Source organism: Mastigoproctus giganteus, chromosome 11 (genome assembly GCF_048544385.1).
Source record: "Mastigoproctus giganteus isolate SK-2022 chromosome 11, ASM4854438v1, whole genome shotgun sequence".
NCBI lineage: Eukaryota > Metazoa > Arthropoda > Arachnida > Uropygi > Thelyphonidae > Mastigoproctus > Mastigoproctus giganteus.
In genome coordinates, this window is record NC_143585.1 from 47,317,422 (window position 1) to 47,341,236 (window position 23,815).

General features: G+C 41.0%; 1 protein-coding gene across 1 annotated transcript in view; it reads left to right on the top strand.

Annotated features, from left to right (window-relative positions):
• The window catches only part of LOC150077974 (uncharacterized), a 44,278-nt gene extending 20,728 nt beyond the window's left edge, over positions 1-23,550 (top strand). The window contains exons 3-5 of the mRNA XM_090385030.1: positions 4,145-4,293; positions 4,429-4,509; positions 23,056-23,550. Coding sequence (XP_090241156.1) covers positions 4,145-4,293; positions 4,429-4,509; positions 23,056-23,247 — 422 coding nt within the window. The 3' untranslated portion in view covers positions 23,248-23,550. The remainder of the gene's footprint in view (positions 1-4,144; positions 4,294-4,428; positions 4,510-23,055) is intronic.
• Positions 23,551-23,815: the final 265 nt, after the last annotated feature.

The following is a 23,815-nucleotide window of genomic DNA, read 5'->3' on the forward strand; positions in this document are numbered from 1 at the left end:
ATCTTCAAGCCACGGTTTATCCGGCTATTTTATACGCTGCTGAAATTTGGGCATCTGCGTCGCCTTCACTTCAAAAACCGGTGTTCTCGTGTGAATACTGGACACTGAAATGGGCCACAAATAAGCATCGCCGACCCCCTCAATTGAGAACAACTGACATGGCTGAGCAGCTAAATGTACCCAGGATCCCGAGGTTAATTGACAGCAGGCGTTTAATGACTTCAGTAAAAATGTACACAGGAGTAATAATCGCCCCAAACATCTGGGATTTCTGTCAGTGGCACAATCCTACGCCATCCTTGAGGTCAGAGCCCACACTAATCCTCAAATACAACCGGTTGAAACTGTGTAGTCGGTTCCTACCTGCCCAGGCACTCCCCAAAATTCAGGCACTGCTCCGTCTTGGAGTCGACCTTCAGAAATTAGCTACCGACTACAAATACCGTCACATGCTCCTCGAGTGGATTCCATCTGTGGAACTGGGATAATTTCCTCCATATGACGTTTAGTCCTCATTTTTCATTATTATAATTTACATGTTTGTAACTCATAATTTCCATGTAACGGTATTTTTTTTCCCTTTTGCCAATTAATTTCATTTATAATTTCATTTATAATGTAAAACTCCTGGCCATGTCGCCGTGTTGAGTATTATTATCTCTAGTACATGTCCTGTACTTATTAGCAATAAAGAAAGAATATGAAATGTCTTTACATGCGCAGTACTAAGGTATTGGTAAGTTGGTAAGCAACAGTTGTCTTTTCGTTTAGGCCGCACCATGTAGACTCGCTGACAATACGAGAAACGAGGACTACCCACTCTGAACAAAACGTCACCCCAAGAGTCTAAAGGCTTCCATCAAGCCTTCATGTAATCTACAGGACTTTCAGAACACAGTTCCCATTACTACCACTGGAAAAAACTGCAGATACACCTACAGCTTCAGCAGCACGTTTTTCATCATGCCATCATGCTTACCGGCCGGTTCATCACTTTGTATTTATTTAAAATCAATCTAACACAAAGAATAATAAGATTTTTTTTGCTCCTGCTAAAAACTGGCGGCTTCTTGGAAGCATTGTTAGTTGCAGCTTCTGGAAGGCATCAACAGTATATATTATCCCAAATTACAAAAACCAGGAGAATTTTCCCTAAGCGCAACAACTATCACAACATGGATGAAAAGCTATTTGAGGAATGGACTCGCATGTCTTTCGATCATTAAGATGCGACCACTGAAATTCAACCCTACCTAGTATAAACCAGAACACTCTTTCTGCCATGGATGATGTTATTATCACTAAGCAGCAGCTGATTGAAGTGATAAATGGCCTGCCCAACAAAGCTACTAAGGGCCCCTGACGGTATACCACTATTTATAGTTAAGGTGTGCTCTGTGTACATTGTGGATCTTCTATTAAACATCTTCCAGAAGATTCTAAAGACAGGCACCATACCGGAAATCTGGAAATCTTATTATATCAAACCTAGCCGACCGGACTAGCCAAGTGAGTAAAGTGCCTGCCTGGCAACCCAAAGGTCGCTGGTTCGAATCCCGCCTCGGGCTTCTATCAAAGTAATGCAAAAACCTTGGGAGGTGCACTATGGCCACAGAAGCCGATGAAAAAAATGTCAAACCAGTCCCTAAAATTGGAAGTCCAAAGATGCCTAAAGACTTCCGTCCAATCTCCATAGGATGCACATTATTAAAGATATTTGAAAAACTCATACACCCAGTGATTATTCAACTCTGGTTTACTCACCGACCACCCTACCTCCACACAGTCCTGCACCATAGGTCCACGACCTCTAATCTCCTCGATACTCTCTTTAGAGCACAAAAAGACTTGAATGACAGAGCCCAACTGGACATAATCTTCTTCGATATCAAACCTGCCTTCGATACTGTCTCCATTCCTACTCTTATAGGCATCTTAATAGAATATTTCAAAGAATCTAATCAAATTGTCAGCATTCTAAAGTCCCTACTACACCGGAGACACTTAATTATAACCAACGGAACTCACCAGAAAACAACCTATACAACGAGGGGTGTACCTCAAGGTGGGGTGATGTCGACAACCCTCTTTGCAATCCTACTTGAACCATTCCTCGGAAAAAATCCAAATTTTAGTTCCTTCGCTGATGATCTAAAATTCTTTATCAATTCAAAAGATCCCAAACAGATACAGAAAATTAATAATGAAACCTCCAAGCAAATTCAACAGTTAATTGACTTTTTTACAGCGAGCTGGACTCCAACTCAACAATATCAAGTCAGCCCACATGACAATCACGAAGAGGAAGGTCAAGAATACATTCGAGTTACGGTTATTGGTGAGTCAGTCCCCAAAGTCTCATCTCATACTTACCTGGGACTAACGTGGGATGAAGACTTAAATTTCAAGGAACACTTCCTAAAGGCAAAGAATACCTATGCTGCTTTCTGGGCTATCCGCCAAGAACTCGCAGGCTGACACAACACCAGACTGATTGGACAATATATTAATAGATGTCTCACACCCATAACACTATATGCCTCAGAAATCTGGTCCTCTGCATCTACCTCTCGATATAATAAATTTCTATCAATGGAATATTGGATTCTGCGGTGGCTGAACCCTCTGGGAGGGAACCCTTCAATATCTCGAAATCCATTCTCCTGGTCAACCTAGGCATGACCTCCTGGAAGCTCATTGTCCTAAAAAAAAATAAATCTGTCAACGCTTACCAAGTTGCTAACTCGCCATATTGATGCCCCATCAATAGAAGGTATCGTTGCACTGAAGAGAGAAAGAAATAAAAGCTATCACCCACTTAGGATGAAGCTATCAAACTTGGACTCCCTAAAAGGAATGTTCCCAAGTACAACCATTGAACACTTCAACACCTCCATTGATCCGGTAAAGTTTGAAGTTAATAAAACATACAGAAGTCAAATCATAGACAAAATCTTGACTAAATCACCAGGATTGCTGTGAAAATTGAGCAGTTTTTATTAGAAATTTGATGATATGAACAATTAAATACAATAATGTAATGAATATAAATAAATCTGTATGTTAGTTGCTGATTAAGAAGTCAACCTATGTATTTAACTCCCCAATTATCAAGTTCTATGTTATTTCAAAGTGAATACAATTTAGCAAATGTAAATATCTATTTAATAGTTATTATTATACAATAATTATATTGTAAAGATCTGAAAATTTGTACAAAAGTGTATAATGTATATTTTAAAATTTCTGTACACCCTCCTAGCCCACTTGCTGTACAGGGGGTGAACCTTGTGTTAATAAACTGATAGTAAGTAAGAACGTAACAGTTGACATTTTAACAGTCTGCTGTAGAAAATGCTGTTTTTCGAATATAAACTGTTGTCGATCAAAATGGAGGGCACATTGAACAATTGTAGCGCTGTTTAAGAGATTTTTATGGCCACCGCACCATATATTGGCAAATTTTGTAACTATTTTTTTTTTTTTTTTTTTTGCAATAAATGGCGAGCGCATTCTTTATTGTACGTTTTATTCAAATTTCTCTTCACTACGAGGCTTAGAACTCGCTCCAGAGACCTCTACGTGGGGATACTTTAATTTTAACAATCCTGTATATATATATATATATATATCGGGAATTCTTTTATACGTATTCTAATATATATGTATATAAGTTGTAATAATATGAATTTAATTAAGTATGCATTAATGGATGTGGAAGTTGCACAAGGTGCCAGTTACACAAGGCTGAGGAAAGGAGAAAAAGAAGAGTAGTAGATTAATGAAAGAATGTTAATATCCCAGATGTTATTCTGAATTAAGTAAATTATGGGCTGAATTGCCAAGCCAATATAAAGTGGGCAAACTGTAAAGTAAAATTATTTCAACAAAATACAAATAAATACAAATAAAATACAATGTAAATGGTATAGCTGTCATCAGATATGGTGGGGGGGGACATATTTAATAAATTGTGTGATATAGGTAATGCAAAAAATGCTTGATCTGATGTCAGCTGAAATAAATATTGATACATTATCAGGTATGTTGATATATATATATATATATATATATATATATATATATATTTATACGCTTTAACGTATCATGATATATTGAATTTTATTCTCTTTTTATGCATTAGTTCAGATTAGCTTGATTCCATCTATTCTAAGCTCGACGTTGTATATAGGCTCGAACAGTTACCCACTACAGTTGTGCATCCCAGTACCGTTATTCAGAACATGCAAATGTATTTTTTATGCGGACGTTACAATTCCTCTCTCATGTTCTGTAAGTATTTCTGTGAAATTTCTTCAATCTGTAATAACAGTTACAAGCAGCATACTCTTAACAGTAAAAAAAAAAAAAAAAATGTGTTCTTTTCACGACTGCTTACAATTACCGTAACTTTTTTTTTTTTTACAGGGAAGGCAGGAAGTAAAAGTAACATTAAACTTGTTGGGGATACCGTTACTTCCATGGACGTATACTGTGAACTGTGCATCGGTGAGTAGAATATATATATATATTTTTTAAAACTGAATCGCTTTATATGAGTCAATAAAAATTCATTGTATTTTTATTTAATAGATCATTATGTTCATTGTTTATAAGATTCTGCTATGCGATTTTCTTTCAACTATTGTATGTATTTAATCAAGCAAAATATCATTTGGTTTGGAAGATCTATTCACTGTGCAATCTAGAGTCGTAAATTTGGATTAATAGTCGTTTGCAACACTAAGATAATCATTCATTTTGAATTTACATATGAAAAAGGTAAAAACAACAAGTTGTGTTTTTATCGAACTTAAAATAAACAATGCTTCCTATATTATAAGTATTATGTTGTGCAGAATACCATCTTGCAACTTACCACTCACGACTTGAACGATGCTGTATACAGAAGTATGCAAAATAATAGAACAACCAGAAACATTTACATTTGGAAATCTAGAAAAATACGCTGTCTTAGAAAAAGTCACGGGACATTCCGTTTTAATGCACAAAATGTAGAAATCTAGATGTGTTGCATGATGTCGAGAGGGTCCTAAACGCTAGATAAACTGGGCCACGTTGATACCGACCTCTGAAGTGAAGACTTTAGTACATATAACGTTATGTTCGTGCACACGTAGAGTCTGATTTGTATTTGTTTCTGACCACTTAGCTACTAGTAAGCAACAGGCCCCAGCGTTGGTCCTGAGACCCACCTCTATCACAAGGAGGAGACGCCTCCGTATCCAGGTGGGCAGAAGCAGCAGTGCGTAGCACATGCTTCTTGATTAGACCGGGGCTCGAGCCCATCACCACCAAATACGGAGGATGCGGAAAGGTCAGGGAATGACCACCGCATATCTCCGGAGCAATACGGCCTTAGTTGCTAATGCTCCTAAAAACCAAATAACAACAACAATCCAATCAACCACGAACGATCCAAGGCTAACCTCGAGTGCCACATACGGAACAGAACCAAGTTTGGGACTATCCAAAAAAAAAAGAAGTTGATAATGAACTACGAACTCGTCAGGTTTACTGGTCTGTACGTGATATTTCTGGCGGCTGTAGTCGTTTGCGTTTCATTCTCTGAAACGCAAAAGTTGTAGTTCATTTCTCTGATATACAAACTTAGCAATAGTAAAAAGCGCCAGGTTAGATCTGCTTAAAGTAAAGGGGGAAAAATGCAGCAGGAGCAGGTGAACATCATAGATTTATTATCTGGTAAGAGTACTTAAGGTAGCAGTTTCGTTCCTGTAGAGCTTGGCTTCGCAAACTCTCGGGGTGGATGCCAAATTTATTAAAGATACGAAGGCAATTGTGGTGAAACATGTCCCTCAGGCAATCAATATTTGTCAGCGTAAGCCGCAGTGGGAGAAAGGAGTCGGCGTGCTCCCGCTCTTTCCTTCTTTGGGCCCACGATTATTGTGGATACCGATGGAGCATCAATGCGCACGTTATATAATCTGCAAACGTAAGGGCATTTCTTGACGTGATGAGATGTCTCCACGGAATGGTGCCAAGATTGGCTTGTAGAATAGATCTGGAGAAAAATAAGAGGGTGCCCCACCACCCTGTTCTCATCCATCTGAGAAACTAGTATTCCGAACTGGGGTAGTTGTTTAGGGTATGAGGAAGAGAATTTCAGACGCAGAAAGAGGAACACGGATAATACACCTCAGGATGTACTGAGCAACCAACTCTCGCTGATGCACACCAACGAGCTCCTGATGCACTGCCCAAAGAGCCGAGTACGTCTTTTGTCTATAGTAAAATTAAAATTAAAATTCTATAATAAAATAGTACATACTTTAAAAAATATAAAGACAGCTTCAAATACAATATTCAACTTATTAATAATAACTCACCAACAAGAATGTAAGTCATATTATAGAATAGAATCTTTAATTGGAGCATAATATACATACAATTAGTCCCGTGATGGCATGGTGGTGCCAGGGGTTTACAATACATCTTTACAAAAGAGATACACATGAGTAAAAACATAAGTTACATCAGATTATTGGAAGGCAATAACGCACAGTTTTACATTTTTTGTTCGACCAGGATTTCCTTCCTGTATTTTTTATTGTTGACCGCTTCTTGGGCTTCTTGGAGGTCCCCGTCGATGGCTTGCAGTGAGGGCAGCATTTTCTTTGGCAGGAATCTGCCGGTTAGTACTAGCCGGTATTGGTTTGCTAGCAGCTGTGCTGAAAACCGGAGATGAGGGTGAGGAACGCGTCAAGTGCTGCTATCTCAGAAGTTCCGCTCTGTAATTTTACCGGTGGCCATCTTGAGGGTGAACGGCAGCCTTCTTTCTCCGATGTCGGATCGGAGCCTGCGCAGTTGAAGGGCATCTGGTAAATGCGTTGATCTGAGAGCTGGGGGAAGGTGGAGTTTGCTGTTAGCCCATTTAGAAGCCAGAATTCGGCAGAGAATATCCTTTTCATGTTGGATTCAGCAGCGGAGGCCCATATCTCTGAAGCATACAGTATTGTCACGTATAGGTTTGATACGATGTATCTTTTTACCAGATGTGGGTCCGTGGTGTGGAGCAGCTGCTATTTGGCAACCCAGCGCAGTGAATTCAGCTTCGACTGTATGAGGTTTACGTGATCGTTGAAAGATAGTTTGGAGTCGAAACCCAGATCAAAAACTACTCCATCACTCTTTGCCCTTGAGCGGACTGTTGCATCAGGGCTCCCATCCTCGAACAGGCTTGCTATTCCTGTCTCCTCTGCCCCTACTGTCGCTGCTTCTGCTGACTCGTCATCCCTTCATCAAATAATATCTACGCTGCATAAAAATCTAGTGGCATTCCTAAATCACGACATTAACAGATTTACTAGGTCGGCAGCAAATACTGTGCAGGAGCTGTGGCCTAGACCGGAGACCATCTCCACAGCTCTTCTAATTGATAATGAAAAGCTCCGGACAGTTAATGAAGAGCTCAGGTCCCAGACAAGCATCCTTGAAAGAGTGCTTGATACCTTATCCAAGCTCCCTCCAACCGCAACTCATCCTGCACTGGAAGCCCCCTCACAGAATAAAAAACTACCACTCAGATCCTATGCCTCAGCAGTCAAGACGGCATCTGCTACACCATCTCAAGGACCATCCCACCTCCCACAACTAGCCAAAGCTGACACCCAAAAACCTGAGCATCTTGTGCTGGTCCGTGTATCTGAACAGTCAGAACTGAAGACTAGTGGAGAGTTGAAAGAAATAGTACAGAATACGCTAAAGAACGACTTCAAGACAGTTAAGATCAAGTCACTGAGAGGAATTAGGAAACGGGGAGTTCTTCTTGAAACCACAACCAAGGAGGATCTGAACAACATCGCAGCTGCCGGCCCATTTCACCCTGCTGGAGTCACTGTGAATCCCCCCCCCCCAAGCGCACCAATCCATCTATACTGGTGTATGATCTTCCCACAAGTGTTACCAACGATGAGATCTTTGAGGACTTGTTCTACAAAAATCTTGCTGACCATGGCGTCACCCTTGAGGAAATAAAATAGGATACCAACCTCAGGTTCACAATCAAAACTAATTCCAGTTGTGAAGCTCACACGTCTTCACACTATCACCTGGAATCTTCAGAATAATCATGTCACTTGACAGGATCTTTCTTGGGTATAGTTCTCACAAGTTCCGCCCATTCACCGTGGTGACTAAATGCTTTTTGTGCCTTGGATATGGACATACATCCCAGCACTGTACGCACTCATCCCCTACGTGTGGACACTGTGCCCGTAGTGGCCACGTCCATGCAGAATGTCCAAACAAGGATGAGAATCCTAGCTGCGTGAGCTGCAAGAGAAGACGTCGTGAACATGGGCACTCGGTGCGGGATGTAGCCTGTCCTGAATACCAGCAAGCATTAGAACAAGTAATACTAAGGACCGCCAATGAATAACCGCCAAACTCTTCAACCATAGCCCCTAACTGTACAGGGTAGTTCCTCTCCTAACAATCCACAAATCCACAGTCTCACCAGCAATAGCCATAGTGTCAAACTTAAAGGCATGCAGATCAATGGTCACAGATCCCGCACTGTCGCTGATGAAATCCGACGTGCAGCGGAGGAGCACTCTATAGATATAATATCAATCCAGGAACCCTATGCCTCCAAGATGAAATTTAGTAACTCATTTAAAGTCACGGGATTCTCCATCCACACTCCGGTAATTCAGCCTATCCTCGATGACCCAAAGACCTGTATTGTGATCCTCAACAGCCAGTTGGATGTCCTAGTCATACACGGCCTTTGCAATAAGTATGCGACCTGGGTTCAAATCACCCATGCCTCATCTATGTTTTATCTAATTTCACTCTACTGTCCACCTTCCAAGGACATAGAAGAATCTCTCAATTACCTGGAGTCTGCTTTGGACTTATTGGGTTCTAAATCAATACTTATAACCTCGGACGTGAATGCAAAATTCCAATTCCGGTACAGCTCTTCCTTAGATCCTCGTGGGCTTCTCCTGGAGGACCTCATTCTCACCCACAATCTGGCAGTCCACAATCAACCCAACCAACTCTACACATACTGCAGTTCTACTGGACAATCTAACATAGATATTACTATCACCACCAATGACCTGAGGTCCCAGATCCCTGACTGGACCACTATCCCTGAGTGGACGCTGAGTGATCATAGGGTCATCCTATTCATGTTGCTCCTGCCAGTTCCATCCGTCCCTGTCATTCCAGAATGCCTGACTTTGTCCGTTTCTCCACAAAATCAATTGACTGGGCAGCCTTCGATGGATCAATTGAGCATGACTTCCGACTTTCCATGCTGGACCACCTTGACACTGCTTTGGCCACCGAACTATGTGACCTCGTCCAGCAATCCACAACTAAAGCCTCATGCATATCAGCCAAGAAGAAGACATTCACTCCCAGAATCTGCACTTGGTAGACAGTGGAACTCAGTAAACTTCGTAAAGATGTCCATCATGCTCGTAAACAGTACCAGCGGCCTCCTCTAGATGTTGCCCGACTCGATAATGAATACATCACTAAAAAGAATCAGTACACAAAGGCAAAGAAAACAGGAAAAAAGAAACGTGGACCAAATTTGTTAAGGACTCTGGCAATGCAATTCCCTGGGGGCTATTCTACAAAATTACAAGGGAGAAGACTTTCACCTCGGACATCTTAGGATCTGTGGTCGTAGGAACGAAAGAATCAACTAATTGGCACGACTCGGTCAATCTCATTCTGGACAATCTTTTCCCAACTGATGACCCCTTGGAAGACCTTCCCGAACATGCTGTTCTTAGAGCACAAAATGCTAAATACTGTTCTCAGTCCTTAGCTGAACCCTTTACCATGCTGGAGCTGGATGCAATACTGAAAAAAATCAATCCCAGGAAATGTCGGGGCATGGACCTTATTGAATATGGTCACCCACATCCACAGGTTCTACAAATTAAGACCATCACACCTTTTGCTGATGTTTAACAAGTGTCTACGAGACAGCCAGTTCCCTAAGTGTTGGAAAGAGGCATTGCTCCGGCTCATTAAAAAACCAAATAAGCCTTCAATTGAACCACTGTGCTTCAGGCCTATTGCACTACTGGCTAACCTTGGAAAAATATTAGAGCGGCTAATGGCCCACAGAGTTACCACTTTGTTCCTTTCACAGGATTTAATCTCCCCATCCCAGTATGGCTTCACACAAGGCCGCTCCTGCGAAGAGGCCCTATTTCATCTGGTCCTGCACCTGGAGGACTCAACCTCCAAATATAAGTTAGCTATTTTTGTTGACTTCGAAGGAGCCTTTGACACTGTATGGTGGGAAAGTGCCCTTGAACGTCTCTGTGCCGCCAGATGCCCTTCCAATTTGTACAAGCTGTTCCAGAACTACTTTTTTGAGCGCTGTATAGTAGTAAAATCAAAATTTCTTCAGATCACAAGGCCTGTCTACCGGGGTTATCCTCAGGGCACCGTCCTGGAGCCCCTGGTCTGGAACATGGTTCTCCAAAATTGGCTTGGTAACTCCTTTGACAACACAAAAATTGTAGCATTTGCGGACGATCTCACGATCATCGTGTATGGAAACTCCCGCTCTGCTCTGGAAGCTAATGCTCAGCATGTTTTGTCCAATCTCTCCATCTGGACCAGGTTAAACAAGCTCCATATAAATCCAGCTAAATCCAAAATGATAATTTTCAAGAACAAACTTGACCTGCGGAGATCCCCGCAAATCAAGATTTCTGGTGTGCAACTGCTTTTAGTTACGCAAGCAAGGGGTCTTAGGGATCACTATAGACCACAAACTGTGCTTCTTCCCACACCTACAACACCTTAGCACCAAAGTTAAGGGTTTTTCTGCCTCCATCTTCAGAGTCTCTCGAAGTGATTGGTGTTTGTCTAAGAGAACGTTATCGCTATACTACAAAGCAGTATTCCTACCCATTGTAAATTATGCTGCCGGTGTGTGGTTCCACCGTGCAGTTATTATAAAAATGAGAAACAAACCGAACTCCATTCAAAGAGGAATGATCCTGGCCACCCACCGAATATGGAGGACTGTCTCCACGGCAGCTATTCAGGTAATTGCGGGAATTCTCCCGCTAGATTTGTTTACGATCTTCCGTGGGCTCTGCTTCAGAATCAGAAAGAAAATACCAACCTGTATTCTGGATATTGAGCTTAATCTCAATGCAGATGATAAGTGTGAAAAACAAGATGTTACAGCGAACTGGTCAACATCTGGCAAACCAGGTGGAATACGTCGCCACAAGGCACAGTAACCAAAAGATTCCTCCCCGAGGTAAAGTTTGCGATGACCAAAACTGCAAGATCCTGGTTCTCTCTCAGCCTTAAAACGTCCTTCTTGGTGACCGGCCACGGCTCCCTGAATGAAAAGCTGTACCAACTGGGGCGTCTCGCTACCCACCTATGCTTTTGTGGAGGCAAGGAAAACTGATACCACCTTCTTTTTGACTGTAACTTGAAAGAGGATCTCAGAGATCAACTTCGGAAAGACATTCTGAACTTCTTCCCAGCCAATGTGGATCAACTAATCCAGACTCCAGACAATCTTTCCTCCATGTAGGCCTTTGCATCTTGCATTTTTACCCCGCGAAAGACCATGTATGCCATTGCCAACCAAAATCAGACAAACAATACTACAGCCTAGATTTCACACTTGTGAAGGGGAAGGCTAAATTCAAATGTTTATTTATTTTTATTTTTTATTTTATTTTTTTATTTTTTTTCTCTATATATTTTATTTTTTATTTTATTTATTTTAAGTTTTATCATTTTTATTTATAATTTTTTATTTTATTTATTTTAATTTTTATCATTTTAATTTTTATTATTTTTATTTATAATTTTTTTATTATTATTATTTTTATTTTATTATTAATATAATTATTATCGTTTTTTTGCTCAATTTGCCATACTATCAATTTTTATTTTATTTCTCATACATAAATTTATCACTTTATTATTGTAATATATTACAATGTATTACCTTTATTATTATATATTACCTGCACGCACCACTAGCTTTTTTATTATTTTTTATTTTATTTTATTTAAATTTTTTTAAAATTTTTTTTTTAATTTTTTTTTACAACCTGCACCATGGGTAGTTTTTTTTTTCTTTCTCTTCTCTTCCCTCTGGAATGGGCCCCCAGAGGTTCCTGGCCCACCTGCTGACAACACCAGGTGGGTCAGAGTCTCTTTAAAGACGGTACGTGTTTTATTGGGACTGGCCCACCTTCATGTGGTGTGGACGAGTAACCAGAATCATTTGTCCAGGTGACTGATGCTTCTGGGTAGCCAAGAACAGAACAACAGAACACACACACATAATACACACAAACCTAGGTCACACACATCTGGCCCAATTGTAGTGATACTGTTCTTCACAGAGATACGAGGCGGAGTTCAACAAACGTTCTAGGTTCCGCCCTTACATATACACATGTCCACACGTGTCCACAGGTGTTTGAACACGTGGAACCGAGGAGCCGTTAAGCACAGGCTCCAACATTGTTGGGCAGCCCTTTAGTGAATAAATTATTTGTGCCGATTTTAGGGGGCTGATTTGGAGGTTGAAAGTATTGAGATAGTCAGCCATGTCCTGCAGTTTGCTATTGATTTGCTGAGTGGTTTCGGCTGCCGAGTTGGATGGCGATATCCTAGAAAAGAGCTTGACATCGTCAGCATATGTGATCCAATTGCACTTGTTGGACACAAAATGCACCATGATTGCTGAGAAGAGAACACCAGACAGGACCCCTCCACCTTGAGGCACAACGGCAGTTATGTGACGCGTGAAGGTCTTTGTTCCGATTTTTAGAACAAGGGTCCTCTTGGATAGGAGAGATTCTAGGAACCAGAGAACATCGCCGCGAAAATTGAAGTAGTTTACTCAGAGACGTAGGAGACTAGGTATACAGATAGCATCAAATGCGGAATGGATGTCAAGATATATAACTGACAATACTGTCTTTGTTCAAAGGCTTCTAAGATGTGCTTTGGGGTTGTTGCAAAGGTTAGTTATAATTTAAGCGATGAGCTTATGTTGGCTTGGGAGCGTCGATTGTTGGTGCTTAGGAAGGGGTGGGACAGAGTACCTGTTCTACTGGAGTGAAAATAAATGACCTTCGAGGCATCTGTTATATACGTTAAGGAGTAAATCGATGACGAAGACGCTTAAGCATTTTATTATTAGCTGGAGGATGCCATAGTCACTGGTGTTTGCTGTGAGAGGGAGAGTATTAATGGCCTGCATCAGATGTTGCTTGGAAATTCGGACCGTAGCGAAATTATCAGTGGGATGAGAGTGGTTGAAGTGTGGCAGGTTAGGTATAGCTGGACGTTGCTTAGAAAATCTAGCAACGTAGTTGAGACAGTCAGATGGGTCGATGTTGCTGGAAGAACTAGCCTTTCTTCTGTAGAATGGTTTTCGCCATTTAAGGTTCTTTCTAGATGCTTCTTAATTGCAGCTGATTTGTTTCTGTTGAATTCGGCCCTGGCTTTGGAGAATGAAATGCGGTCTTGGACATCGCTGGTAGCTTTCCATTTGACGTGTAGTGATTGTTTGTAGGGGAAACTTTGGATGAGCTGGGGAGTCCACCAAGCTCTGGAGCGCGGAGTGATGGTGACTCTTTTGATAACGGTGTGAAGGACGATGGTATTGATCCATTTGGTCATTAGATCGATTTCGAGGCTCAGTTCGCATCCATCTAAGATGTTCCATGGGACTGTGGATGCAGCTTCAATGCAGAGTGCTGGATTCAGAAATTTTGGAGCGGTGACCTTTTTCACAGATTTGGTTTTGGGGGTATTGAAATATTTTTTGGGTAGGAGAGCTGTAAATATGATTGGTTGGTGGTCTGATTGAAACATTTCGTCTGTGGTTTCTTCGAGTTGATATGTCGCTGAAAAATAGACTGTCCAGCAGATTTTTTTGGTTGGTAGTTAACTTGGAAGATTTCGATTGATTGGAGAGATTCTGTGTGCCGACTTTTGAGGTGTTGGGTAGATAGCGGAAGACCGACGTCTCCACATACGATATGAATGGCTGCTGGGTGCAGATTATTTATTAACCAGTTAGTAGCTTCATCGATCGCCATCATATTTGGCTTTGGAAGAAGGTACAGGGATGCTACGTCTATAGTGGTATCTTGCTGTTCCATAGTTATCATTAAGGTTTCCACGTCTTGAGAAATACTTGAGACAGAGTGTACGTTGCAGAACTTTGCCGTATTGAAGATTATAGAAACTCTACCAGGCAGCCATTACATGAAAGGCTGCAGGAATGAAGCAGTTTATATCTGTCTGGTTCGTCTCTGACCACGTTTCAGCGAGGCAAAAGTTGTCCAGGGAGTTTGAGAGTAGAATCTCTTCCAGTGTATTAAGTTTGTTTCTTAAGGACCTGATATTCTGGATGGTAGGAGACGTTGTTATGCTTATCCTCACGGGAGGGAGCCTTGCTTCCCGGCTCCGAGCAAGAAGAGGCTTTAGATGCTGAGAGATTAGGAAAGGGATGAGGCGCCCTTGAGATCCCTAGCGTTGGAGGACGGTATTAGCAACCTTGGGCGAAGTTTGTTCCAGTATGTTAGTGCGGGGAGTTTCTGGTTCTGGCATCCTTTCTGGCAAGCAATTATAATCGCCAAGTCAGCTGTGACTGCGGTGGGAACACTTCTGTCTGGTCTGAGTAGTCGCTTTAGGTTTCGAGGTTGATTGATAGTGAACAAACGGCCTGATCCTCGTTCCGACAAGCCAAATGGCGACGCTTCCTATCGGGTCTACTTGGTGATGGCTTTAGTCAATTTTGAATGCAGCGTATTGTTCACTCCTAGTTTGTAGTTTGTGTACAGTTGGCCATAGATTCAGCTCTTCGTATATAACCTGTTTGACTAATTCAGGAGTTGTGCCTGGTTCCAGTTGACATACGAAAAGGCTGGTTGTACTGTTTCTGGTAGTGTCTTGAGTCGTGAAAGCTCGTAGCTTGCAGTTTATTGCTGTGTCGTACTTTACAGCTTTTCTCCGAGTGCGGGTTTCTTGTCTGGTATCGCCGTTTAGTGAAGCTGCTACAGATTGGGCAGTTCTGTTTTTGTGCTTTTCATCCGTCTGAGTTTGAATTGTGTCGACCAAGCTCGTTTGGGCGTCGACGTGGCTTGATCAGGTTGTCCGTATATTTTTTTGACTGCATAGAGAAGTCAGCGATGGGTTTTGGGTACTGTCAAGTATTGAAGTTCGGAGGGAACTGTGCGATTTTATCGCAGTGCATATTAGAGCTTGACCTTTGACGATTTTGCCACTATTGCTTACCTTGGTGGCCAGGATTTCCGCGTATGACTTATCCCGGGGGGGGGGACTCTGAAAATTGAGAATCATGTGTGTTTGTTAGGGCTGCGCAGCCATGTTGGGGTGATGCTCTTGTATCAGTAAATTTGCATGTCGTGCTTTCCAGTGTGTCAGAGTTGACTTGCAGGCTGGCATTGATTTGGTGACTTGTTAGGCAACTAGTTATTTTCCCTATGAGATCTTCCACTATTTCGTTGATTTCGCTGTCGTTGATTCTTTGATTTTATATAGGTTAAATATCGCACCTCTAACATATTCAACAATACCACCAAACTGGTTATCCTACATAATACAATAGAAATGAATTTAGCCAAAGCCCTCAATCAACTTCCCACCAAACTCAGGTTGATTCCCCTATAACATTATTCAAATTACCTTCTAGTTACAAATTATGAACTTATGAATTGTTTTTAGAGCTTGTGAAGCTGTAGAAAACAATAGAAAGTATATTAATAAGTATATCGCGTCAGCAGACTCTTGGCTGCTGACGAGGCTAGTGGGAGCCAGACGTGTTCAAAGCCACTAACTGGATTTTTCTTATTTATTGATTTGAACTTATTGTTTTTATAAAATTTTTGATTTAAATATAGTAGTATAGAATTAATTTGTGATTTTCTGAGTAATCTGGTGTATTTATTCTTTACTCGGCCTTGTAATTGCATAAAAGTATCGGTAAGGGTATCAAATCCACGTTTTACTTAAGTGTCCATAGATTTACCGTTCATAACTTGCGCCATTGTTATCCGATGCAACGTTTCATACCGAACTAGATAGCGTTACCTTACTATAGAATATAATATAATATTATCAATTAATCAGCAAAATCTATTAATTTTGTTAAACTTCGTTGTCAATTAAATTGTACTTTAACTAAATACATATAACGACTTAGATTACAAACGAAACATATTAAATTAATACATAACTTGATACGGAAGTTATATAAACGGAACTCGTAGATAATATTTGATACTGAAATATATATATAGCGTTATAACTGTGTTGGGATACAAGTTTAGGGTTATAATTTTGTACTGAAATTGAAATTTTAATAATAAAATATTAAAATTAAATTTATTCAATTTAAATCGAAATCATGACTCAGAGCAGAGCAGCAAAGCAAAAGACTCAAGCTAATGGGAGTGTTGTGGCTCAGGGGAGAACTGAGAGGGGCAGTTACCCTCTGAATCAAAGCCTTTTAAAATGCACTGCTTGCATGATATTTGTGGGGCAGTCGGGTACGGTACATGATATTGCCATGGGGGATATCTTAGTGTGTGCGCGCGATGCAAGGAGTGTAACGAATTCAGGCGACAAATCTGCGTTGTTATGGGCCTATATGAGAGCTTGAAGGACAGGGTGGATGGCCTCGAAGGATTACAAGTGAGGGGCCCATCAAGCTCTCAGCTGCCCACACCAATGCCAGAGCTTGCACTTGGTCATCGCGCAACACAGCAGCAACCCCCAAGGCAGAATGCGCTGGTCCCAAAGGAACAAGTAGTTCTTGGTGACTCTATTGTCAGGGAAACGGGAAATATGCTTTGTAAAAAGGATAGGTGGAACAGGACCAGGGTATGTCTGCCAGGGGCGAAGGTTGATGACGTTGTAGAGCGGATATCATCTTTTACGGCCAAAAAAGGTGAGTAGTTGTACACATTGGCACTACTGATATTAAGAGTAGGAGACCGGCAGAATTACTTAACAAGTACAGGTGCTGTTGAAAAACGCCGTGAATTAGAGTTGAATTTGAAAGTTTCTGCAATTCTGCCCAGACACGATAGGAGGGAGTATATGATGAGAGCCTTGTCGATCAATCCGGCCCTGGAAAGATTGTGCAAGGCCCAAGGGACAGAATTTTTCTCAGCCAGGTCTGTGCTTGTTAACAGAAGGGACTGTTTCTACAGGGATGGGATACTCTTAAATAGAAAGGGTGCAAGAATATTTGCTGATGCTATCGAGGCAGTGTTATGGGGTCGGAAAACTGCTAGCTTGGGGGTGGGGGATACAAGGACTAATAGATTAACAGTAGCCACTGGCAGAGGTGAAAGTGATTCTTGCACTGCTTTTATTAGAATGGGTAGACGCCTGGAAAACAAGATGCAGGATATTTCAGAGACTGCTGGCAGTCAGTGAGGTACAAGTAAACACATGGGTTGTGTTAGGGTAGCTAAGAAAAAGAATAGGTGCATGTATTCTTGCGTATACACCAATGCGAGAGTTTGGTAAATAAATTTCATGAATTTGAGGTATTGGTCAAAGCATCAAAGGCGGATATTGTTGGAACATTAGAGACGTGGTGTCAAACAGATATAAACAATGCAGGACTGGAATTTGGGGAGTACAAAGTATTGCTGAAAGCATCAAAGGCGGATATTGTTGGTATATCAGAGACGTGGTGTCACACAGATATAAGGAATACAGAACTGGAATTTGGGAATACAAACTCCACAGAAAGGATAGACAGGATAGGAAGGGAGCAGGGATTATGCTACTAGTTAAGAAACACATAAAATCCAAGGAAGTGAAGCCAGTCGACATCGCTAGACAGTGCAATGTTGAGTCAGTTTGGTGTGACATAAACATTGGGAGATCAAAATTGAGAGTAGGAGTGTGCTGTAGGCCTAATGTCTCTGATAAGTATAATAAGAAACTCTACAGGGAAATAGAGTGGGCCAGTAAATCAGAGAGTCTGATAATGGGGGATTATTGAAATGTTAAAAGAAAGCTCTGAGGAATTATTGAATTATAATTCCTCAGAGCGGTTTAATTCTAAAACATACATACAAGAACGGTTAATAAACAAAAAGCTTTCGGCTGAGTAGACAGCCTTCTTCAGTTAAACAGAAAAATATATTAAATGACAGTTAGAATGGAGATGTGCACTGCCAAGTTGGTGCGTGAGGCGCGTGGCTAATTGTTTGAGGTTGAAGTTTGTGGCTGTGACGTATGGTGGTGACGCGGCCAACGTTTGTCTATGGACAGAATTATTGCTTCTGTGATGGGGTGAACTTGACAACCACTGTTCCTGTTCAAAGAGGTATCCGAGCATTTTATGTTTAACGATTCCAACCAGGTGCGTCGTAGGTAATGGTGGGGCCTGTCCACAACCACGACATCGCGGTGTGGGTCAATGTCGCGGTGGGTTGTCCAGACATGCTCGGCAATAGCTGAGTGTTCCACATCTGCCAAACGGATCGCCCTTTTATGTTCTGAGAGACGTTTCTAGAGCCGACGTCCAGTCTCTCCAAAGTAGCAGCTAGTGCAGTCACGGCAAGAGATGCGATAGACCAAACCGCTCTGAAGAAGGGTGGGGACAGGTGTTTTCACATTGGAAATGAGAGAACGCAGTTTCTTGCCTGGGAGTTGGATGCACTTTATCCCATGTGATTTTAGGATTCCACCGATCTGTTGTGACAGGTTGGGGTAGTATGGGATAAATGCCCTCGTGGATGACTCACCACTGTTGACGTTACTGTTGGTCGCTAAGTTGTCGCGTGCCTGTAGGTCACACCTGTCAAGGATGTCGATGGGATAGCTACACCTCGCAAGGTCCACTTTGACCCTGGTGATCTCTGTGCGTCTTTCACCTGCAGAGCTAGAATGTGACCAGGCGCGAGTTAGCAAGGTTCGGGCAGTGGTGAGAAGGTGACCCCGTGCGTGTGCTAACCGGAAGTTGGTAAATCCACAAAAGCAAGGCTTTTGTGGATTTATTGGATGATTGCTTTCTACATCAGCATGTTCGGGAGGCAAATACAGGGAGTAATACTCTTAATCTGATTATCAGTAGTGATTCTTCTTGCATTAAGAATCTGCAGATAGAGTTACCACTAGGTGGCAGTGATCACAGTGTGCTGAAATTGGATCTACTCAAAGAGGTAACTGCCATCAGGGGTTAAGGGAAGGGTTTTTGCTTTCGTAAAGGTGACTACTATAGTCTGAGACAGTATTTATATTCTATACAGTGGGACCAACTGATGATGTTACCAACAGCAAATTCAAAATAAGAAGCATTCAAAGAACTTATCTTGGAAGCTACTAGGCTCTACATGCCAACTAAGAAATATTGTGCAAGGTTTAGGCCTAAATGGATGTCAGATGAACTGATGAGGCATATGGCAGAGAAGAAAAATGCATGGGATACATATAAATTAACACGTGACACAGAAGCCTATGATAGATATAAGTTGATCTGTAAACAAGTTACAAAGGAGGTTAGGCAGGCGAAGGCATATTAAGAGAAATCTTTGGCAAGGGATGCAAAGAAAAACAGCAAAGAGTTCTTTACTTATGTAAACTCTAGAAGGAAGGAGATGAATCAGATTGGTTCACGTGATATCGATTGTTCAATTGTTGATGATCCTGCTCAGGTAGCTAACAAACTATATGAATATTTTCCATCGACATTCACACATGAGGAATTATTCAGCGAGGGGAATGCCAGAGGTGTTTTCAACTCTGGCAGTAAGCTGGATAATCTTGTAATAACTGAGAGTAAAGTGGAGGAGAAATTGTTGAAGATAAACACAAGAAAGGCACCTGGGGTGGATGGGATCTAATCAGTTATATTAAAGGAGGCAGCAAAGGAAGTAAGCAAACCCTTAGCCATAATTATGAGAGCTTCCTTGGACTCAGGGGATTCACCCATTGACCGGAGATGTGCAAATGTGACCCCAATTCAGAAAGGAGAAGCAAAGGCGGACACAAGTAATTATAGACCTGTGAGTTTACCTTCTGTTCCAGGAAAATTAATGGAGGCACTGTTTAAAGAAGCACTCCAGGATTATCTAAGCAAGACTTCAGTTATAGCTCGGACACAGCATGGTTTTGTTAAGGCGAAGTCATGCCTGACCAAATTGATTGGATACTATGATGCAGTCACAAAAGAACTGGATGCAGGCAATAACTTTGATATTATATACTTGGATCTTAGAAAGGCTTTTGATACTGTTGCACATGGAAGACTGCTGCACAAATTGGAGCAGTGTGGCATTGGAGGCAAATTGCTGCTATGGATAAAGGGGTGGTTGTGGGAGAGAAGACAGAGAGTGGTAATCAATGGACACTGCTCATCGTGGACTATTGTTATCAGTAGAGTCCCTCAGGGTTCATTGTTGGGTCCATTATTATTTTCTGCATTTATAAATAATATTGATGATGGTTTATCAAGCTTAATATCCAAGTTTGCGGACGATACAAAAGTTGGCAGGGTTGTCAAGGACACTACTGACACTATGCTGCTGCAACAGGATCTGGAAAAGTTGAGCAGATGGGCTAAGAGGCGGGAAATGAAGTTTAACATTGAAAAATGTAAAGTTCTACATATGGGAAACAGCAACCCCAGAGCAACTTATCAACTCTGTGGTACTTATCAACACTGACAGTCTGCGTGGGTAGCACAGTGGTATCGTCACCGTCCTCCCCACACCGGGTGGAAAAGGCCCGGGTTCGAATCCCGTCGATGACATGAGGAACTTTAGTGGGCTTATTTCATTCCGTGGCTGAGTTAGTCGGTCTCAGGCGTAGATAGCAAGGTATTTTCCCGAAACCGAGGTTTTTTCGTCCAGCAAAACAGGCAAATCGACCAGAGAACACACGCAATTTACAGACACGAATATGGGTTAATGTAATCATTTACGGGTAACCCTAATATAGTAATTTGATTTTTATCAACACTGACAGTGGTAGAGAATGAAAAGGACCTGGGGGTAATAGTGCTGGCAGATATGAATTTCTCTGAGGAGTGCAGACGGGCGCCAAGAGTAGCTCATGGTGTCTTATCAATGATATACAGGAATATTTGTAACAGGAATAAGAAAGTGATTATTCCCTTGTATAAGGCAATGGTCAGGCCACACCTTGAGTACTGTATACAGGTCTGGAGGCCTCAATTCCAGAAGGATGTAGAGCTGCTGGAACGAGTACAGAGAAGGGCAACAAGATTAGTGAATGGAACAAAGGGTTGCTCTTACGAAGAAAGGCTTAGGTTTTGCAAATTACGGTGTCTGGAGACTAGGCACCGGCGAGGTGAACTGGTAGAGGTGTATAAAGCCTTGAATGGTTTGAGCATCCTCAATGCTGTTGGGATTCTGCCTCTTGCTCAGAATAATCACCTGAGGGGGCATAAATTCAAATTGAGGAAAGACAGATGTGCGGAAATTTGCCTTTAGCCAGTGGGTAGTCGGTTGGTGGAACAGTCTTCCATACCCTGTTGTGGAAGTTGATAGCCTAAATAAATTTAAGGCCCAGCTGGACAGGTATTTCGAACGAACCGAGGGGTGAAGTGGAAGTTTTTTTTTTTTTGGCCGATACTGCATAAGCTTGCTTTCTTGCATCATATGCGTCTACTAATGCTAATAACCAAGAGCACAGTTCATTCATGACACTAATGTCAGATAATTGGCAGAGTAAATCTTTATGACGAACAGTAATGAAAAGTTCCCCCTTCTCTATGGGATCTCGTTCCAAAAAAAAAAAATTAATGCGTTTTTAACACTCTCAGTTTCATCCAACTTAATTTTATTTTATTGAAACGTAAGCGTTATTAGGTAAGTTCCTTTTAAATAAGGTATTCCTGTTCTTTTTGTTATAGTGGATTCTTAACAGTGTCAGTTCTTTACCTATTATGATTTCTGGGCAGTGTGAATCATAAGCCGTGTCTGGATTCCTGTTGCCCACGTTTATAGTTTGTGAAAGCTGGAGAATTTCAGATTTACATGGCTATTTGGTAATCACACGGCCATGCTTGGAGTAGTGGCTACAAATAGGGTACTCTTGCTGATAAGTGACTCGAAAGTAAATTGTCTTACCTGGCAATTGTCATCTTGGCTGGAAAGTAGATTGAAGTTTTCTCCTGCTTTTAAAATAATAATATTCTATTCAGGAACATCTGAATAAGACGAAACTGAAAAAAATAGCTAAGTTCTGAGATACCAGGAAAATCACGAGGTATTACAGCCTATCTCCAAGTGGCATTAAACAACTGATCCATAGATGGAAGAAATGTGTTAATATACATAGAAAAGTATTAAAGTTTCTATGAAGTTTCACGTTTCTGGTGCTATTATTTCTACGTAAGAGTACGAACTCTTTCATACCCCGTCGTATGTGAAAACTTTTTATGCGTTTAGTTCACGACGTAACTGAGTTCGTCTGATTCATTTGAGGGTAGCATGGTTTTTACAAACAAGAAATGGGACACTACATAATGGGACTTACATAATTCTCAACAACAACAAAAAAAAAAAAAAAGAAAAAACAGTAGGACATGCATTGAATATTTTTCACAGAAACTCATATTTTGAACGAAAAACAGTGAACAGTTTTCTTACCCAAACAAAGCAAACTGAAGAAAGAATAATTGTACTTTCAGACACAATTTACTGATTACTCGTAGATTTATTGGTTTGTTTGTCGCTTGACACACACCTCACATCCGCACTTATTAGGAAGCGTAAGTTAGTGAATTTATTTTAATCCGTGTAGTTTATAATTTTACGCAAGCAGCATATAAAAGATGGTAGGAAACAATTTCTTTGAAGATGTCATGTTGATTTTGACACTTCAGGTAAGATAATTAGTTAGTTTGTTGCTATTATGTGTTAAATAATTACGAAACTGCAAAAATTTAATTTTTCTGCCTATTTTGTACATCCTTTGTACAAACTATCAACTAATGCAAGCGTGTTTCTTTTTTTTTTTTTTTTGTAGAGTACAACGACTGGACCAATGACCACAACCCAGATTACTACTACCAGTACCATAGTTACTACATCTGAAACAACGTCTGTTGGAACAACTACTACAGGACCAAGCACGGAACCACCAACCGCTGCAACTACTGCTGCGACATTACCAAACACGGAACCACCAACAGCTGCAACTACTACTACTACTGTTTAACCAATCACGATACCACCAACCGTTGGAACTCCTTTTGGGGCATAACACCCAAATAAACAACGACCACTGAAAATCCTCCTTGAGCATAACCCTGCACGGATCACGGAAACGATTGCTTATACTGCACCTAGTACTGAATTTTAAACTGATAGTAAACCCACATCAACGAAGGTCCTTTCGTTCCTGAGCAACACCACAAAGCAACAATCCTGCTGGATTTCTCATTACTATTGTAGCTCTCAATAACAGAGGACAACCCAATATAATGTAACTACCATGAGCACTCAACTACATATCCTGTCATATGCCATTGCAAATGAAGACTTCTAATTATTTCTTTACTTCTATGGTTATTAATCCAATTAAAATTAAGCACTCTCAAATAAATTAAAAATTATCAATGAGTACTTGATATTTTGCCATAAATTTATTTGCTGTTATTGCGAACATAAAAGTTTTATCTGTTGAATTAGCATTTGAAAAATTTGTAAAAACATTTAAGAAGCACTCATTTATTGGAATAAATAAATTTCAGAGCATCGCAAAGAGCTAGTGTACTTTTCGTTAC